The following is a 19,645-nucleotide window of genomic DNA, read 5'->3' as shown; positions in this document are numbered from 1 at the left end:
TTAATATCATCGAAATTACATTATGTGTAACCCTTTAGGCTAACAAAGAACATGCATGGAGTTGAAAGGCTTCATACGACCTAAAATCGACCCAAAATCCTATTTACATGTTAGGAATTTAGAAAGGAAATATGGTGCACCACGACTATTAATTTAAACTTTTAGCCTACTGGCAAAGCACCTGATCCTAACATCATGTATCTATTTTAGTTGCAGAACTTAGCTACCAGCCGCAGGGAAAATTAAATGTTTCCAAGACTGCACTAGAGTTAGAAAGTTTCGAGGGGCGAACCAAAAAGGAAGACATCAAGGCTTTTGTTGGGCATGTATTCATAGATGAGCAGCAGTTCATTTCCATCTAAACAGCATCCCAATAGTCTCACAAGATTTTTGTGTTGTAATTTGGCGATTAAAGTAACCTCGTTCCTGAACTCTTGTAGCCCTTGGCCGGATGATCTTGAGAGCCTATTTACTGCAATTTCCTTCACATCCGCTAATATACCCTGGACACAAATTTCTATTGTTACCATGTATAAAACAAAAATTCTAAATCCCCTGTTCGAGTTACATTTTATCAATCATTTTGAAAGGGATCAATATACATATTCATGATCGTTTGTGAAACACATGACAACAATCTAATAAAAGGGTTGCATACACGGAGAATGGAGAAGATTTTTTCACAACTCGAAGCATGAAGCACCGGCTCTGACAACCAATTGTTATGAACTCACAAGGTAGAGCTCAGTCTTAAAAGTCAGTTGTTAAGCCAATAGAAGGATAATTACACGGAAAATTAACCACAGGCCCTTGAGCTAGATAACACAATCTGACCCTTATGGCATTAGTTGTTTAATTGCTTAAATAAATTAAAGCAAAGTACCTTGTACACAAGGCCGAAACCACCTTCGCCAAGCTTATTTTCATGAGAGAAATGTTTTGTAGCCTCGAGCGCTAGACCTAATGGGAAGATTGGGAGCTCTTGATGAGAATCCCCTTGCGTTTCTCCTCCTAAAATATCATATGAGTAGTCATCCCCAGTTCTACCTTCTCTTGTATAAAGTTCTACCTTCGCTTTTAATAATTCATATAATTGATGAAAATTAAAGAAACGAACATGTGATTTAGATGTATGAAACTCTTATTATTAATTAAACTCAAATGACCATGGATGAAAAGTCTATTCAAAACTAGTCGAGCTACACTAATTGCCAGAATAAATTATTTTAACATGTAGTGCCAACATGTGTTTCCATTATTGATTTCACAAAGGGTTATGATTAAATAGAATTTAGGCAAAATCTTGGTCCAGCTCTACCGTGGACTTTGCAGGCACAGAAATTAATGTTGTATAGGGTTCGTAAAACAAACAATGGTCCACGGAAACAAACTGTCTTTGAATTTTTGGACAACTGAAAATTGTCAACGAGGATACACATTTGAAAGAGTAATGTCATTAATAGAGCAAATTTTAGAATCTGAAATAGGGAATGGACCAGAACTAGCAACCATTCGGCCAACAGAAAATGGAGGCTGGGTTGGAGGAGGAAGTGTTAATGTATCATTCGCCAACATTACAACCACAGATGACATGCTAGGTCTGCGGGCTGGGTCTTCCTGAACGCACAACAATCCAATATGTATATATTTCAGAAGTTCAGTGCCCACGCATGACTGCTTGAGTACTGGATCCATCAGCTCCAGAGCTTCTCCTTTACACCATAATTTCCATGTCTGAAATGTCGAGAACAAAGATTAGTATCCTACCATTAATCATCGAGAAATCATTCTTCCAAATGAGTGATAAAAATAGTTGCATACATGCATGTTCTCAAGTACGAACTAGTTCAAATGGTAAAATCTTTTGAGTCAAAACAAGAGATCTTTTAATTACCAATAATGTTAGGACTAAACTAAAAAAAGGCCACATACATATGTAAGGAGGCTTTGACCATGTTCCGAATGATAAAATCCACTGTTCTTTTTTCCACTTACAATCTCTAGAAGAAGAACTCCGAAACTAAAAGCATCTGATTTTACTGAAAAAACTCCTTCCATTGCGTATTCAGGTGCCATATATCCACTGTTGGAAATAAATGTCAAATAAATAAATGAAGTCAATCAACGCACATTATTTTAGATAAATTCTCAGTACTTAGTATGTGGTAAAATAGGTTTGTACTTACTATGTTCCAACAACTCTATTAGTATTAGCTTGATTTTGATTGCCACCAAAGATTCTTGCCATCCCAAAGTCTGATATCTTAGGGTTCATCTCATGATCCAACAAAATATTACTAGTTTTAAGATCTCGATGAATAACCCTGAGTCGAGAATCCTCGTGCAAATACAAAAGGCCTCGAGCAATTCCATTAATGATGCATATGCGTCTTTTCCAATCCAATTGTGCACCCCTAGTTGAATCTGAAAACCAAGGGAAAAGCACAATATGCACTTGAGTACTTTTTTTGTCATGCTTAATCTTTAAGGCGAGAAAGAAATAGGAAAAGTTGTTGATTCGTGAAATTTTAATTTTATGTTGATTGATTTGATCGTGTGTTGAGGAAAATTCTAAGACTCTTATCGATAATTATCTATGGGATACAACTGAAAAAATAATTATTTATATCATACACTATTATAAATGTAAAGATGATATAAAATCCTTAAAAACTCAACACATATTAGATCAAGCTTTGGATCTAGATTCATTACTTGTGCTTGTTAGCTACTTCCCACAGACAATACATACCATAATAAATGCGTGTAATTGAAAGGCTTCATATGACATAAAATCAACCCAAAATCCTGTTCACTAGTTAGGAATCTAGAAGGGAATTATGGTGCACCAAGATCATTAATTTAAGCTTTTATCCCAGTGGCAAAGCACCTGAACCTAACGTCACGAATCCGTTTTATTTGCAGAACTTAGCTACCAGCGGCATGTGAAAATAAATGTAACCAAGACTGAACTAGATTTAGAAAGTTTTAAGAGGCAAACCAAAAAGGAAGAGATCAAGGCTTTTGTTGGGCATATATTCATAGATGAGCAGCAGTTCATTTCCATCTAAACAGCATCCCAGTAGTCTCACAAGATTTTTGTGTTGTAATTTGGCGATTAAAGTAACTTCATTCTTGAACTCTTGTCGCCCTTGGCCGGAGGATCTTGAGAGCCTCTTTACTGCAATTTCCTTCCCGTCCGCTAATATACCCTGGACGCAAATTTATATTGTTAACAAAACAAAAATCTAAATCGCTGGTTTGAGTTACATTCGATCAATACTTCCCATATCAAAATTCATTTGGTCAATATACTTTTTTTCAGTTGTTTTCCCTGAAAGTGAGCAATATGCAAATTCATGATTGTTGGTGAAATACAGATACACATGATAAGAATCTAATAAAAGCGTTGAATGCATGGGGAATGGAGAAGATTTGTCCACAACTCAAAGCACCTGGTCTGACAACCAGTTGTCATGAACTCATATGATAGAACTCAAATCTTACAAAACCGTTGTTAAGCGTAGGATATCTTGGGGTTAAAAAACCACAACAAAGCCAAAATTAAGACAATAGAAGGATGACAGCACGGAATTAACCACAGGGCCTTGAGTCAGAGGACACGCTCTGACACTCATGGCATTACTGGTTTAATTGCTTAAATAAATTAAAGCAAAGTACCTTGTACACAGGGCCGAAACCACCTTCTCCAAGCTTATTTTCATGAGAGAAATGGTTTGTAGCCTCGAGTGCTAGACCTAATGGGAAGATTGGGAACTCTTGATGAGATCCCTCTTGCGCCTCTCCACCTAATGTATCGTTTGACTCGTCGTCCCCAATTCTACCTTCTCTCGTATAAAGTTCTTGTTTTTTTATTGCGTTCTTCGCTGCAAGACATATTAACTTTACTTTCTTTTTGAGGAAAAAAATAGATGAAAATGTTTCATTCTCTTGTCGCAAGTATAATTTTCCGATAATTTCATATTAGTTTTGGAACGACGTTGAAATCTGAACCTCAGGAATTATTCATTTTGGGGAAATTGATCAAATTTCCTTGCTGTTTTAAATTAATAAATTAATTAATCATTTTTCTTTTGCTTTAAAGTTAATCAAAACCCCTCTGTCATTGAAAAAATATCAGCTATCAATTTCTTTCTTTATTACTGTTTTATCCCTGTGAACTCCTACTTTGTTCAGCAAAAATTTCTTAGGCTTTTTTTTTTTTGAAAAAAAATTGATGGATTTTGAAACAGTGGTGGTGAAATGATTTGGATCGATAAACAGTTAGGAGAGTTTAGATCCCTTTCTGTAACATTATTATTTTGTAGAGACAATAGGAATTGAGGGGCGCAAAATGTCAAAAAAAAAAAAATTCTCTACTTTATGAAAAGACAAAACAACCTTTGGAAAAATTCATTATTACCTTTATTTCTTCTCCTCCTGCACCAAACAAAAGAACCCAACAGTATGAATAGAGTAATTGTTGGTATAATTGTGCCAATTGCAATCCATGTTGCTTTCTTTCCTTTGCCTCCTAGATACCAAAACCACATACTTGTTATTTTATTTTATTTTATCCTTCTGAAGTATTTAAATTAGTAATGCAATAACTACAAATTTAAAGAGTGGCTATCTATCGAATTTGATTTCTCTTAAACCAGGGATTGTATTACATTCTCACAAAAGAGTTCGAATAATTTTAACGAACTTAATTTAAAGGATAGTTATCAAATTTGATGTTAATTTCGAACGTGAAGAATGAAATTCGAAATTAGTTTACCTTTAGAGCTTGTTACAGAACCAGGAGACGGCGGAGAAAAAACCGCAGGCGGCAGTGTCCCGTTCGACGTATCATTATAAAACTGGTACAGCTCATATCGGAAGTTGCAACTGGGATACATCACTCTTCCTCCTATCTTAATGCTACAGCATCCGTTCAAGGGTGAAATAGCTAAACGAAGACAGCTGCTACAGTCATCCCTTGACAAGTCCGGCGTGCACTGAACGAGGCTGTATAGCGTTTGAGAGGCTGTATAATTTTTCTTTACCGTAGCAAACATTTTGGTAGTACTTAGAGCCTGATTTACTGCTTCGTTCATCGAATTCCACACGAACTGGTCAAACGACCGACTTGGAGAATTTTCTACATTCCATTGGGAGAGTCTGACCGAGGTGTCCAGGACTGAAAAGAAAGAAATGTTCGAATAACGTAGAAGGCACTCTTCGTACCCGATTGTATTCTCCTTTCCGAAAGGACAGAGTTGGGCTGTATCTGAGGTAGCAACACTGACACAATTTTGGCAGGTTTCCGCACCGAAATCACCGCGGCAGAGAAAGAGACCGTAGACCTTGTTGGGTTCATGGCCTGTAGTAGTGTTGTAGAATCCTTTGGAAAATTTGTCGCTGCTGCCGCGGGTGGCGTTAGACCGAAGAGTAGAGAGCAGAAGATTGAGGTTGGATTGGTAAGCGCTGTTTGGAGTAAAATTTTTGCTGGGGCAATTATGATAAATGTAAGTAGGCTTATCATCTGCCTTTGTAAGGCTGATTTGAACGCTTAGCGCGGTGACAAACACGAGGATCACATTCATATTCGTATTGCGGATAGATTAATTTTTTTATTTTATTATATCACCGGCCAGTTCTTTTCCTTTTTCTTTTCACTCCGGTTGTTTTGTTTTGTTTCTCTAATGTTCCTAACCATAATTATCTGATACCTAAGAAATGTTACATGGGGATGAAGATGCGAAGGAGACTCCGATACCCAAAAGTCAATAAACTGGTGCTAAGGAGACTGTCATATTCAAAAGTCAATAAGCTAAGTCCTCGCGTTTCTGTGCGCGCGTGGAAAAAGAAATGCAGAATGTCTCAGTCCTATTTGCGGGAAGTTGGAAGAACTCTGGTGACTCATTTATTTTAATAATAATAAAAATATAGAAAAAAGGAGAGGAAATAATAGAGGCTTCATATCTCCTCTTTGTCACCCCATTCTTCAATTATCGAGAGAAGTGAAGCGTTGAGTGAGAGAATTAAATTATTTTTTAATAAGCTTTTGAGTGATTAGTGGATAAAGGATTGAGTGTATGGGTAGCAAGTTAAAATACTTGAGTACTTGTAATCTCTATTTCATTGGTAAAGGTTTATCCTTATATATTTGCTCGTAGACGTAGGCAAAAAATCGAACCACTTAAATTTTGGTGTCTCCTGTATGATTCTTGTGTCTCAATTTTCTTAATTTTCTTAATTTTACTTTAGTTATATGTCTACTTTACCCATCAATTTCCCAACGGGAACTACATGACATTTATTGATTGAGACATAAGTAGACGAAAAACTTGTAAGAGTTTACTAATTTAGCTGATTTGGAGCTAGTGGGCCCAGACAAATAAGAACTTACCATTTGGTAGATTTAGAGGAATCGACTAATTTTTAATTTTAAAGCCAATGGATGCATTATTATGAAAATTGTAACTAGATGTTTGGAAACTGAGAAAATTAGAGAGAAAAAGAAATAGAATGATCTAGATTTTACTTTCTGATTTTTCACACTAAGCATTCTGAGCTTAATTTATATCAACTGAGCTTCATTAATAACTTCGCTAACAATAATCACCTGAATCTAATAACATCCTATCATAAGTTCTATGTGGCAATTAGTTACAACTAATACACATGCTGTAAATTCACCTAACTCATCAGTTAACAGCTTGCCAGCTTGCTTATCCTTAACATCCCTCTTCAAGCTCATCCTAGTGAAGTAAGGTTAAGCTTATCACACAAGTAACAGAAATAACGATAGGATAACGCTTGATTAGAATATTTGTAGTTTGATCAAAGCTAGAAACATAATGAACTTAAGAACTGTTGGTGGCAACTTTTTCCCTGATAAAATGAACATTTAATTCAATACGTTTTGTGCTATAATGAAACTTGAGATTACATTCCAAGGTTGTGGCACTTTGGTTATCACACTAAATGACTGGAATGGAGGGCAGAGGAACAACAATCTCAGAGAAGTACCTCTAAGGCAGCCATTTCCAAGGCTCTGTACTCAGATTCAATACTTGATCGATAGACAACAACTTGCTTTTTAGAGCATCAAAATACTAGTTTGGGACTAACAAACCAACAACTGACCTTATGTCATCCCTGTCACCAGCCTAATCTGCATCACTGAAGTAATTTGTCTGTAAGTTACCATAATGATAAAACTACAGTCCAGGGTTAATGGTACCTTTAAGATACATGAGAACCCTTTCACAACCTTGCTAATGATTAATGGGTAGAGTTGAGAGGAATTGACTGAGTTTGTTAACTGAAAAACCAAATTTAAATAAGTCAAAATAGCATACTGAATTGTTGTAATGGTGCTTTAATACAAGGAAGTATTAGAAAAATAATCACTTTGGTGAGAAGACTTCAGAGACCTTAAGACTTGAGGAGGGCGTGCTATCTTACATTCCTACTTTGCTAAGTAAGTTAGATATACTTGGATTGAGAGAAGTAGAGTCTTGATTAATTCTTGGTGACTTGAGTACTAAAGAAATAATTCAATTCTCTAAGATCTTTGAGTGTAAAAACAGACTGCAAGTCACTAATGACCTGTTGTATCAGCTAAGTGTTTGAACCTGCGATGATGATATCATCTACACACATAAGAACAAGCAGCAAATATTCCTAAACTTTCTTAAAGAATACATGAGTATATGATCCGAAGTTAATAAAATCCCAATGAGCTATAAGTGCCATTTTAAGTTAGTTAAACTATGCCTTAAGGCCTTGCTTGAGGTCGTATAAAGCTTTGTGTAATTTGTAAACATGATTAAGTCTAGTGTTGTCTATAGAGCCCTCTGGTTGCTACATATAAACTTTTTCAATAAAGTAACCAATAAAAAATGCATTATTGATGTCAATTTGTCTTAGCACCTAATGATTTAGCATATGCAAACTCAAAATAACTTTAATGGTAGAAGATTTAACAATTGGACCGAATGTTTCATTGTAGTCCAACCCTTGAGTTTGATGAAATCCCTTGGCTGCCTAACTTTGTAACTTAATACACTACCATGAAATACCCAGTTGTTGCCAAGTACTTGGTCTGTGATGTGTTGTCAATGTGTAAGTGTATACAACGAGTAATATAATGATGAGTATCAAGATCATCCCTATAGGAATTGACGTTATAAGACTTGCTACAGCAACTTTAATAGTGCAATTTTAGTAAACTAAATAAAACAAAATAAATGATTTGAAATTAATGATCTAATGAAATTAAAAATGCAATAAACAGAATGCAGTAATGAAAAACTAAAGTCAAACATAAAGATATACTTCAATGACAAAAGGGTAGTTAGGTTCTAAACTCATTTATTAGTTATTGACTATTTTATACTTGAGGCACAGTTGCTACAACATTTACTACAGCACTAGACAAAATCTCTAAAGTAGAATCTCTAGATTGCATGTTGGATATCTTATGTTTATATGCAATCTAACAGTGATCAGTTGTTAAACTAACATTAAACATAGCACTAAACGATATAGACTCTATTTGCCCTACAAGATAAATCCTTATGTCTAGTTCTTCACTAATCTTAGATTAAGCATGGCCCTATTTAAATCGAGATTAACACAATTTGGGAAACTCAATGTAAAACCACGTATTATCTTAATTTGTTCCATTAAGTCTGACAATTTTTAGAATCATTCTTAGCCAGTATCCACTAAATGGGTGGTCAACCGAAATAAAGATTTCCAATATGTAAAATCAAGACACAATGCTATAGCAGATTTTAAGCAACATACATATAGACGTCAAATAACCATTAAGCTCATTCAAAACCCAACTATATTAAAGTTTAGCTCATGATGAGCTTTAAAACAATAAAAATGTAAGTGTTTGCCACGAAATAAATCATTAAAGAGCAAATACAACAAGCAAAATACAATAATAAAGTTGAGATACAAAAGGACCAAAGTGTCACGCTTTAGTCTTCAAGTTTCTCTCATCCTTCTCCACGAGATACACTCTATTGTAGCTCAAAAATTCTCTCTTTCCTTTTTTCTTTTTGTGCGCGTGACGACTATCTGATGATGTCTTTCCTAAAAAATGTACCCTTTTATATCTTAGAATTAAGGCAACCAAAAGGCAAAAGGACACATTTTTTTTCTTAGCATTCTAGGACCACATTTCTTTTTATGCCGCCTACCATTGTTTTGTCTGCACACGACAATGGCAATGTAGTAACGGTTGCAACAAAATCTATCATATAGTGAATGAATAGCTTGGACAGTTTTGTCTTTACTTAGTCCTGGATTGCTACAGTAAGTATGACAGTATTCTCTCTGGTTCAGACTTGTTTTTGTTCATGTGCAGATAAGTCTTTTGTCGTTTTCTATAGGTTTGTTGCAGCAGCAATGCAATCCTTTTTCTCTACATTCATCAACAAAGCAAGTGCTTTTTAGTCACTTATAATAGTACGCTTAATTAGAGCACAAAATAGTCTCAAACACATCAAATTGCTAAAACAAACTTTAATAGATACTTATGTTAAAAATAACTAAAAATAGGAAAAAAAATTATCATTTACTCTCTAAATGATACTAATTTAAGCCTAGAAATACTAGGATAATTCTCATTTTATAAAGTTATCACTACTGTAACAAAATGAGTAGGCTGAACAAGAACTAAGTTTTGTTATTAATTAGGGCTTGATATTCTTCTTTCATGACTTTACACTGTTTAGAATCTACTATTGCAGCTGAAACATTAGAAGGCTTTATTGGTTTGACTAAACAAGCAATTATATGGGTTTACAATTAAAAATCCCTACCTTAGATATGACAATGATTGAATGATGATAGATAGTGATTGTGGAGGAGTTAATTAATGAACTGGTGAAGAAGTTTATTCTGTATATAGAGAGACAACATGTAAAGGTGAATGTAAAAGTGAGTGGATGGACTATTGTGGAGGTAAAGGAGAAAGTGGTGGATATTTGTTATTGAAGATTGAGATTTGTACACATCAGTTGAATTTTAGGAGAAGAAGAAGATTCATTTGGAAATAAAGAATGAGAGTGATGTTGAGTGCTAGAAAATGTATATTTATAAAAGAGAAAATCGTCATTTTACACTCCAAGTCTCACTAACTTCCCTACTTTTATGTGTTTAAGTCCCTTGTGATTCAATTATTTGTGTTTTATTATAATTAAGTATTTTATGTATTTTAGAGGCATCATGGTCATTTCACAATGAACAATAGATCAGATAGCAAAACAGACAGCAATTCTGAACTCAGGACAGTCGAAAATCTTAAGAGAAGCATAAAATGATAAATGACATAGTTCACATGTACGGTATTGTTCATGACACTGTTCACATTTACAGTACGATAATGTGGCATTGAATGATGACATGGCACTAACCAATGACGTGGTAGCATTCTATTGGAAAAAGTGATGTGGCGTTGACTAATGACTTGGTGTTGACCGATGATGTGTCACGATCTTATTGGACTAAAGAGTTTACCAGTGACGTGGCGGTATGTTAATGGATCGAAAAAATGCGCGTACAATACATGCATATACAGGGAATGACAGCCTTATGATGTGTTCCATCCAATCAGAACTTGCCAGGTATCACAATCTTGAGCGTCCAAATTTTTTTAATCCGATCGCCATGATTTACTGATTGTATCTATAAATTGTTAGCATAAATATTTCTTTATTATTGATTTTGATGATAACAAACTTGATTAAGATTGATTAATCTTTTAAAAACTCAAAATAATTTTCATATACTTTTTAAATCATCATTCTTCACTTTTATTCTATGAAAATGTTTTTTTGATTATTTTCATGTTAATGGTTTTCAATTGAAAAAGCTTTGAGAATTTTGATAATAAAAAATATTGTTTCAAATCCTGTAAATGGATCTATTTTGACAAGTTTTATAAAGTTTTGGGAATAAACTGTTATTTTGCAAAATAGTTCACTGCAGCAGTTACTGTGGAAAACGGCGATCCGACAAGCTTGATAACGGCTCGCCGACATCAAACAAAACTAAAGATTAGCCTTTGGACCTAAACGGCGACCCAACAATTTTGATAAACGGCTCGCCGATATCGAACAGAACTGAAGATTAGCCTCTGGACCTAAACGGCGATCAGACATCTAGATAACGGTGATCCGACAATTTGAAAATCAGCCTAACGGTCATATTGACCAGTCAAACGGCGATTCAACATCTAGTTAATGGCGATCCGATAGTGTGCAGAAAGTCAATAACGGCTAGTTTTCAGCTCCATCTATAAATAAGCTCATTCAAATTCAAACAAGAGTTGATCACAACACGACTATTGAGCTTATACTCGAGAATACAATCTTCATAGAGCTTTGAACACATTCTTACTTCATCTATTCACATATTGGGCATCATTTTGTAATCTTAAATATTGTGAGAGGCAAAACAAATTTGTAATCTTTTATTTTGAGTGATTGTAAGTGTTGGGATACACTTGGGTTAAGAGATTGGGATAATCTCTTGTTGTAAAGGTTATTGATACCTTGGAAGTCAAGTGTAAGTATTTGAAGCCTTGGAGACTTGCTTAGTGGAATCCTCAAGCCCGGAAAGCTTGGAGGCGTGGACGTAGGCAAAGTTGGCCGAACCACGTAAATATCTCTGTGTTTGAATCTCTCTTCCCTTATCTTTTTATATTGTGATAAACTTATTTGTTATTGCTTTGAATTTGTTTTATATTTGCATTAAGTTTTTCTTTATAAATTGAATATTTTTTTTTTAGAATTCCAATTCACCCCCCTCTTGGGTTGCATAACTAGAATTTCATAAATAAGGGGCTCCCCCCTAATTTGACACCCCTGAATCTATTTTTTAGGTCTATTTTCTGTAATTCCTTCTCTATTTTGTATTTTCAATATATTTTAATACATTTCTATTTTACCCCTAGTTCAATTATGAGTAGTTAATTTTCTTTTAAGCTTGGGTTAAAGGTGAAATTTCAACATGTTCCATGGGCTTAATTTGGTAAATTTACTTTCTCTTCCCCTCTGAATTATGTGGATGCTTTGACTTTTCGTCGATAGATAGTGATAATCTTTCTTAAATATTGCACTGGTTAATTGTTTCCCTAGTGTAAGACTATTATATTTAGTGCGATAAGCCCTTAGAACCATATTTATTAGAATGTGGTTCATGAGGAGTGGAAACTCCCCTCATGATTTAATTGACACTAATAAGGAATATTAAGCCCATGGTGCATGTTGAGTGCAGGTCTAGAGACCCAAGCGCTACATTTTAATAGTTTTCACTTTAATTGATTCCCACCATTTTCATTTAAATTTTAGGATGATCTAAATCACTTCCACCACAAATCGCACCACCCACTTAGAAAATTAATTCCTCACGCAATTAAAATTCACCTCCTTGTGGGATCGACACTCGTCACCATTGATCTATTCTACAATAGATTCGTGCATATGCGAGTTCAATAAAATTTTCCCAACAAGTGACATTTTGAACATGAAGAGAGACAAGAAGCATCAACTAAAAAAAAAAAAAATCAACTCTGGATTAAAAAAGAAAGCAAGGCTGATCAAAGACAACATGATTACAGAGACAAGTGAAAAAAATTAAATAAATAGACTCCCATATGTTTTCCTTATCTTTTAAGTAACGACTCATGACGGTAAAAACATGCAAATGATTGATGGGCCAATTTAAGGCTAATTTTGGACAGAAAATGATTAGCTTTGAGGCCTTGGCCCAACTAGGACCAGCAATAGAATGATCTTCCGCGCAGTGAAATTGGCCTTCAATTGTCACTAGTCAGCAGTCACGTAGAATTTTTCTTTTTCTTTTTTTCTTTTTTTTTCATATAATATAAGATTTTTCATTCTGTTTAAACCAAACCAGTGCACAATTTTAAAGTGTCTTGACATTGGTAGATTATGGCTTGCTTTTATATGCGGTATAGTTTCCCTTTTCCACCTACACACACACACTGATACATACACACAGACACATATATATCTGTCTATATTGTTTTAATTCCCAGTAACACAAACCCTTTTCGTCATAATAAGTGATTTGTTCAGTATATCGTCTCAATATGTTGCGGAAATCACTCCAAAGCATTTAAGCGGATTATTTACTGCACTCAATTAATTAATCGGGTACGTACTTATTTGATTGAAGGTCTTCTTTTAACATATTTTGTTAAAGATTCAGTCCCTTTTCAAATAGGTGACTAAATGCTGAGTCCATTTTCACAGTTACTGAAGGGATTCTGACTAAAGTTGTTTCTTTTCTATATGCATATGGTTCTCTTGTCAACTGGGGCAGCTTGGCCGTCATAGGTCATAATTCTACATAGTGATCTCCACTCTGTTATTGTTTTTAATACACAAATTAAATGGTTTTATATGTGAATTTAATTTTGTAGGAGTTATATTACTGCACTGGTGTAATAATAACACAACTGCCGGGACTATTTTTCATTCCAAGGTCCTCCAGGTGGCTGGCTGGTAAACTAGGACTATAATATTTTCATTTTTTTTATTTTTCTCTTTAATTTTCAGGATTATACAGACTTCCCTCAGCAGATGTCAGGAAATGGATTTCTGAAATTGTTCCAGCGGAAATATGTTCATTCACTCATTGGGAGACTTAGAGATTATTTATCCATTATCCTGTGGTCAGTTAAAATCTTTTATATGCCTTTCCTGACTATCTGGAGGTGTCTGTGACTTTCTCTCCCATGAAAGTGCTATTTTTTATCTTTAGGCCAGTTAAATTTTTTTATATGCCTTTCCCGACTTATGTAAACATTTCATTGGAAAAAGTTAAAAAAAAAAAAAATTCAGGTTGGAGTTTGGACTCAATGTATTCCAAAGATTTGGAGGTGTCTGTGAACTTCTGTCTAATCATTTTAATAATTCCTATAATTGATGAAAATTAAAGAAACGAACAAGTTATTTAGACGTATGAAACTCTTATTATTAATTAAACTCAAATGACCATGGATGAAAAGTGTATTGAAAACTAGTCGAGCTACACTAATTGCCAGAATAAATTATTTTAACATGTAGTACCAACATGTTTTTCCATTATTGATTTCACAAAGGGTTATGATTAAATAGAATTTAGGCAAAATCTTGGTCCAGCTCCACCGTGCACTTTGCAGGCACAGAAATTAATTTTGTAGAGGGTTCGTAAAACAAACAATGGTCCACGGAAACAAACTGTCTTTGAATTTTTGGACAACTGAAAATTGTCAACGAGGATACACACTTGAAAGAGTAATCTCATTAATAGAGCAAAATTTAGAATCTGATGAAAAGAATGGACCAGAACTAGCAACCATTCGGCCAACAGAAAATGCAGGCTGGGTTGGTGGAGGAAGTGTTATTGTATCACTCGCCAACATTACAACCACAGATGACATGCTAGGTCTGCGGGCTGGGTCTTCCTGAACACACAACAATCCAATATGTATATATTTCAGAAGTTCAGCGCCCACGCATGACTGCTTGAGTACTGGATCCATCAGCTCCAGAGCTTCTCCTTCACACCATAATTTCCATGTCTGAAATGTCGCGAACAAAGATTAGTATCCTATAATTAATCATCGAGAAACCATTCTTCCAAATGAGTGATAAAGATAGTTGCATACATGCATGTTCTCAAGTATGAACTAGTTCAAGCGGTAAAATCTTTTGAGTCAAAAGAAGAGATCTTTTAATTACCAATCATGTTAAGACTAAACTAAAAAAAGGCCACATACATAAGTAAGGAGGCTGTGACCGTCTTCCGAAAGATAAAATCCACTGTTCCTTTTTCCACTTACAATCTCTAGAAGAACTCCGAAACTAAAAACATCTGATTTTATTGAAAATACTCCTTCCATTGCATATTCGGGTGCCATATATCCACTGTTGGAAATAAATGTCAAATAAATAAATGAAGTCAATCAACGCCCATTATTTTAGATAAATTCTCAGATAAATTCTCAGTACTTAGTATGTGGTAAAATAGGTTTGTACTTACTATGTTCCAACAACTCTATTAGTATTAGCTTCATTTTGATTGCCACCAAAGATTCTTGCCATTCCAAAGTCTGATATCTTGGGGTTCATCTCATGATCCAACAAGATATTACTAGTTTTAAGATCTCGATGAATAATCCTGAGTCGAGAATCCTCGTGCAAATACAAAAGGCCTCGAGCAATTCCATTAATGATGCATATGCGTCTGTTCCAATCCAATTGTGCACCCCTAGTTGAATCTGAAAACCAAAAGAAAAGCACAATATGCACTTGAGTACTTATTTTGTCATGCTTTATCTTTAAGGCGAGCAAGAAATAGAAAAAGTCGTTGATTCGTGAGATTTTGATTTTATATTTATATTATAAACTATTATAAATGCAAAGACGACAAAATCTTTAAAAACTCAACACATAGTAGATCAGCTTTGGATCCAGATTCATTGCTTGTGCTTGTTAGCTACTTCCCATAGACAGTACATACCATAATGAATGCATGTAATTGAAAGGCTTCATATGACATAAAATCAACCTAAAATCCTGCTCACGAGTTAGGAATCTAGAAGGGAAACATGGTGCACCAACATCATTAATTTAAGCTTTTAGCCCAGTGGCAAAGCACCTGAACCTAACGTCACGAATCCGTTTTATTTGCAGAACTTAGCTACCAGCAGCAAGTGAAAATAAATGTATCCAAGACTGAACTAGATTTAGTTTTGAGAGGCAAACCAAAAAGGAAGAGATCAAGGCTTTTGTTGGGCATATATTCATAGATGAGCAGCAGTTCATTTCCATCTAAACAGCATCCCAGTAGTCTCACAAGATTTTTGTGTTGTAATTTGGCGATTAAAGTAACTTCATTCTTGAACTCTTGTCTCCCTTGGCCGGATGATCTTGAGAGCCGCTTTACTGCAATTTCCTTCCCATCCGCTAATATACCCTGGACGCAAATTTCTATTGTTATCATGTATAAAACAAAACAAAAATCTAAATCCCCGGTTTGAGTTCCATTTGATCAATACTTCCCATATCAAAATTCATTTGGTAAATATACTTTTTTTCAGTTGTTTTCCCTGAAAATGAGCAATATGCAAATTCATGATTGTTGGTGAAATACAGATACACATGATAAGAATCTAATAAAAGCGTTGAATGCATGGGGAATGGGGAAGATTTGTCCACAACTCAAAGCACCTGGTCTGACAACCAGTTGTCATGAACTCACATGATAGAACTCAAATCTTACAAAACCGTTGTTAAGCGTAGGATATCTTGGGGTTAAAAAACCACAACAAAGCCAAAATTAGGACAATAGAAGGATGACAGCACGGAATTAACCCAGGGCATTGAGTCAGAGGACACGCTCTGACACTCATGGCATTACTGGTTTAATTGCTTAAAAAAATTAAAGCAAAGTACCTTGTACACAGGGCCGAAACCACCTTCTCCAAGCTTATTTTCATGAGAGAAATGGTTTGTAGCCTCGAGCGCTAGACCTAATGGGAAGATTGGGAACTCTTGATGAGATTCCCCTTGCGCCTCTCCACCTAATGTATCGTTTGACTCGTCATCCCCAATTCTACCTTCTCTCGTATAAAGTTCTTGTTTTTTTATTGCTTTCTTCGCTGCAAGACATATTAACTTTACTTTCTTTTTGGAGAAAAAAAATAGATGAAAATGTTTCATTCTCCTGCCGTAAGTATAATTTTCCGATAATTTCATATTAGTTTGGAACGACGTTGAAATCTGAACCTCAGGAATTATTCATTTTGGGGAAATTGATCAAATTTCCTTGCTGTTTTAAATTAATAAATTAATTAATCATTTTTCTTTTGCTTTAAAGTTAATCAAAACCCCTCTGTCATTGAAAAAATATCAGCTATCAATTTCTTTCTTTGTTACTGTTTTATCCCTGTAAACTCCAACTTTGTTCAGCAAAAATTTCTAAGGCTTTTAAAAAAAAATGATGGATTTTGCAACAGTGGTGGTGAAATGATTTGGATCGATAAACAGTAGGAGAGTTTAGATCACTTTCTGTAACAATATTATTTTGTAGAGACAATAGGAATTGAGAGGCGCAAAATGTCAAAAACAAATTCTCTATTTTTTATATAACATATTTGTGAAAAGACAAAACAACCTTTGGAAAAATTCATTATTACCTTTATTTCTTCTCCTCCTGCACCAAAAAAAAGAACCCAACAGTATGAATAGAGTAATTGTTGGTGTAATTGTGCCAATTGCAATCCATGTTGCTTTCTTTCCTTTGCCTCCTAGATACCAAAACCACATACTTGTTATTTTATTTTATTTTATCCTTTTGAAGTATCTAAAATAAGTAATGCAATTAACAACAAACTCACACGTCAAAACTATCTATACAAATTTAAAGCGACGCTATCTATCGAATTTGATTTCTCTAAAATCAATCATAAAACTAACCTAATTAAATCAGGGTTTGTATGACATTCTGACCAAAGAGTTCGATTAATTTTAACGAACTTAATTTAAAGGATGGTTATCAAATTTGATGTTAATTTCTAACGTGAAGAATGAAACTCGAAATTAGTTTACCTCTAGAGCTTGTTAAAGAACCAGGAGACGGCGGATAAAAAAACACAGGCGGCAGTGTCCCGTTCGACGTATCATTATAAAACTGGTACAGCTCATATCGGAAGTTGCAACTGGGATACATCACTCTTCCTCCTATCTTAATGCTACAGCATCCGTTCAAGGGTGAAATAGCTAAACGAAGACAGCTGCTACAGTCATCCCTTGACAAGTCCGGCGTGCACTGAACGAGGCTGTATAGCGTTTGAGAGGCTGTATAATTTTTCTTTACCGTAGCAAACATTTTGGTAGTACTTAGAGCCTGATTTACTGTTTCGTTCATCGAATTCCACACGAACTGGTCAAATGACCTACTTGGAGAATTTTCTACATTCCATTGGGAGAGTCTGAACGAGGTGTCCAGGACTGAAAAGAAAGAAATGTTCGAATAACGTAAAAGGCACTCTTCGTACCCAATTGTATTCTCCTTTCCGAAAGGACAGAGTTGGGCTGTATCTGAGGTAGCAACACTGACACAATTTTGGCAGGTTTCCGCACCAAAATCACCACGACAGAGAAAGAGACCGTAGACCTTGTTGGGTTCATGGCCTGTAGTAGTGTTGTAGAATCCTTTGGAAAATTTGTCGCTGCTGCCGCGGGTGGCGTTAGACCGAAGAGTAGAGAGCAGGAGATTGAGGTTGGATTGGTAAGCGCTGTTTGGAGTAAAATTTGTGCTGGGGCAATTTTGATAAATGTAAGTAGGCTTATCATCTGCCTTTGTGAGGCTGATTTGAACGCTTAGCGCGGTAACAAAGACGAGGATCACATTCATATTCGTCTTGCGGATAGGTTAATTTTTTTATTTTATTATATCACCGGCCAGTTCTTTTCCTTTTTCTTTTCACTCCGGTTGTTTTGTTTTGTTTCTCTAATGTTCCTAGCCATAATTATCTGATACCTAAGAAATGTTACACGGGGATGAAGGTTCGAAGGAGACTCCGATACTCAAAAGTCAATAAACTGGTGCTAAGGAGACTGTCGTGTTCAAAAGTCAATAAGCTAAGTCCTCGCGTTTCTGTGCGCGTGTGGAAAAAAAATGCAGAATTTCTCAGTCCTATTTGCGGGAAGTTGGAAGAAGTCTGGTGACTCATTTATTTTAATAATAAAAAAAAGAAAAAAAAGGAGAGGAAATAATAGAGGCTTCATTTCCCCTCTTGTCACCCCATTCTTCATTTACCGAGAGAAGTGAAGCGTTGAGTGAGAGAATTAAGTTATTTTTTAATAAGCTCTTGAGTAACTAGTGGGTGAGAGATTGAGTGCATGGGTAGCGAGTTAAAAGACTTAAGTACTTGTAATCTCTATTTCATTGGTAAAGTTTTATCATTCTATTTTCGCTCGTGGACATAGGCTAACAATCGAACTGCTTAAATTATGGTGTCTCCTATATGATTCTTGTGTCTCAATTTTCTTAATTTTCTCAATTTTACTTTAATTATATGTTTGCTTTAGCCATCAATTTCCCAACAAGAACTACACGGCATTTATTGATTAGGATATAAGTAATGAAAAACATGTAAGAGTTTACTAATTTAGCTTATTTGGAGCTAGTGGGCCTAGACAAATAAGAACTTACCATTTGGTAGATTTAGAGGAATCGACTAATTTTTAATTTTTAAGCCAATGGATGTCGTATTATGAAAATTGTAACTAGATGTTTGGAAACCGAGAGAATTAGAGAGAAAAAGAAATAGAATGATCTAGATTTTACTTTGTGATTTTTCACACTAAGCATTCTGAGCTCAATTTATATCAGTTGAGCTTCATTAATAACTTCACTAACAATAATCACTTGAATCTAATAACATCCTACCATAAGTTCTATGTGGCAATTAGTTACAACTAATACACATGCATTAAATTCACTTGACTCATCAGTTAACAGCTTGCCAGCTTGCTTATCCTTAACATCCCCCTTCAAGCTCATCCTAATGAAGTAAGGTTAAGCTTATCACACGAGTAACAGAAATAACGATAGG

The 19,645-nt window shown here is 35.1% G+C and overlaps 1 protein-coding gene across 6 annotated transcripts; it reads right to left on the bottom strand.

Moving 5' to 3' along the window:
* Positions 1-1,289: 1,289 nt before the first annotated feature.
* LOC102620421 (cysteine-rich receptor-like protein kinase 10) lies at positions 1,290-18,639 on the bottom strand. 6 transcript variants are annotated; one of them, XM_052442486.1, is made up of 8 exons: positions 17,634-18,633; positions 17,222-17,332; positions 16,556-16,684; positions 3,682-3,758; positions 3,002-3,212; positions 2,187-2,424; positions 1,933-2,083; positions 1,294-1,734 (listed from the first exon to the last, which is right to left on the bottom strand). In XM_052442486.1, exons 1-8 carry the CDS (start codon positions 18,439-18,441, stop codon positions 1,423-1,425), a joined length of 2,037 nt encoding a protein of 678 aa, XP_052298446.1. In that variant the 5' UTR covers positions 18,442-18,633; the 3' UTR covers positions 1,294-1,422. The 6 variants fall into 6 exon arrangements, with proteins under 6 accessions (XP_052298447.1, XP_052298448.1, XP_052298446.1 ...); XM_052442487.1 differs by lacking the exons at positions 16,556-16,684; positions 17,222-17,332; positions 17,634-18,633 and adding exons at positions 4,424-4,534; positions 4,781-5,718 and having other exon boundaries at positions 1,290-1,734; positions 3,682-3,887; XM_052442488.1 differs by lacking the exon at positions 3,682-3,758 and having other exon boundaries at positions 1,292-1,734; positions 16,479-16,684; positions 17,634-18,639.
* Positions 18,640-19,645: the final 1,006 nt, after the last annotated feature.

The sequence above is a fragment of the Citrus sinensis genome, chromosome 5 (assembly GCF_022201045.2).
Source record: "Citrus sinensis cultivar Valencia sweet orange chromosome 5, DVS_A1.0, whole genome shotgun sequence".
NCBI lineage: Eukaryota > Viridiplantae > Streptophyta > Magnoliopsida > Sapindales > Rutaceae > Citrus > Citrus sinensis.
The sequence above is the reverse complement of the archived record's forward strand: the minus strand, read 5'-3'. Positions and strand labels throughout refer to the sequence as shown.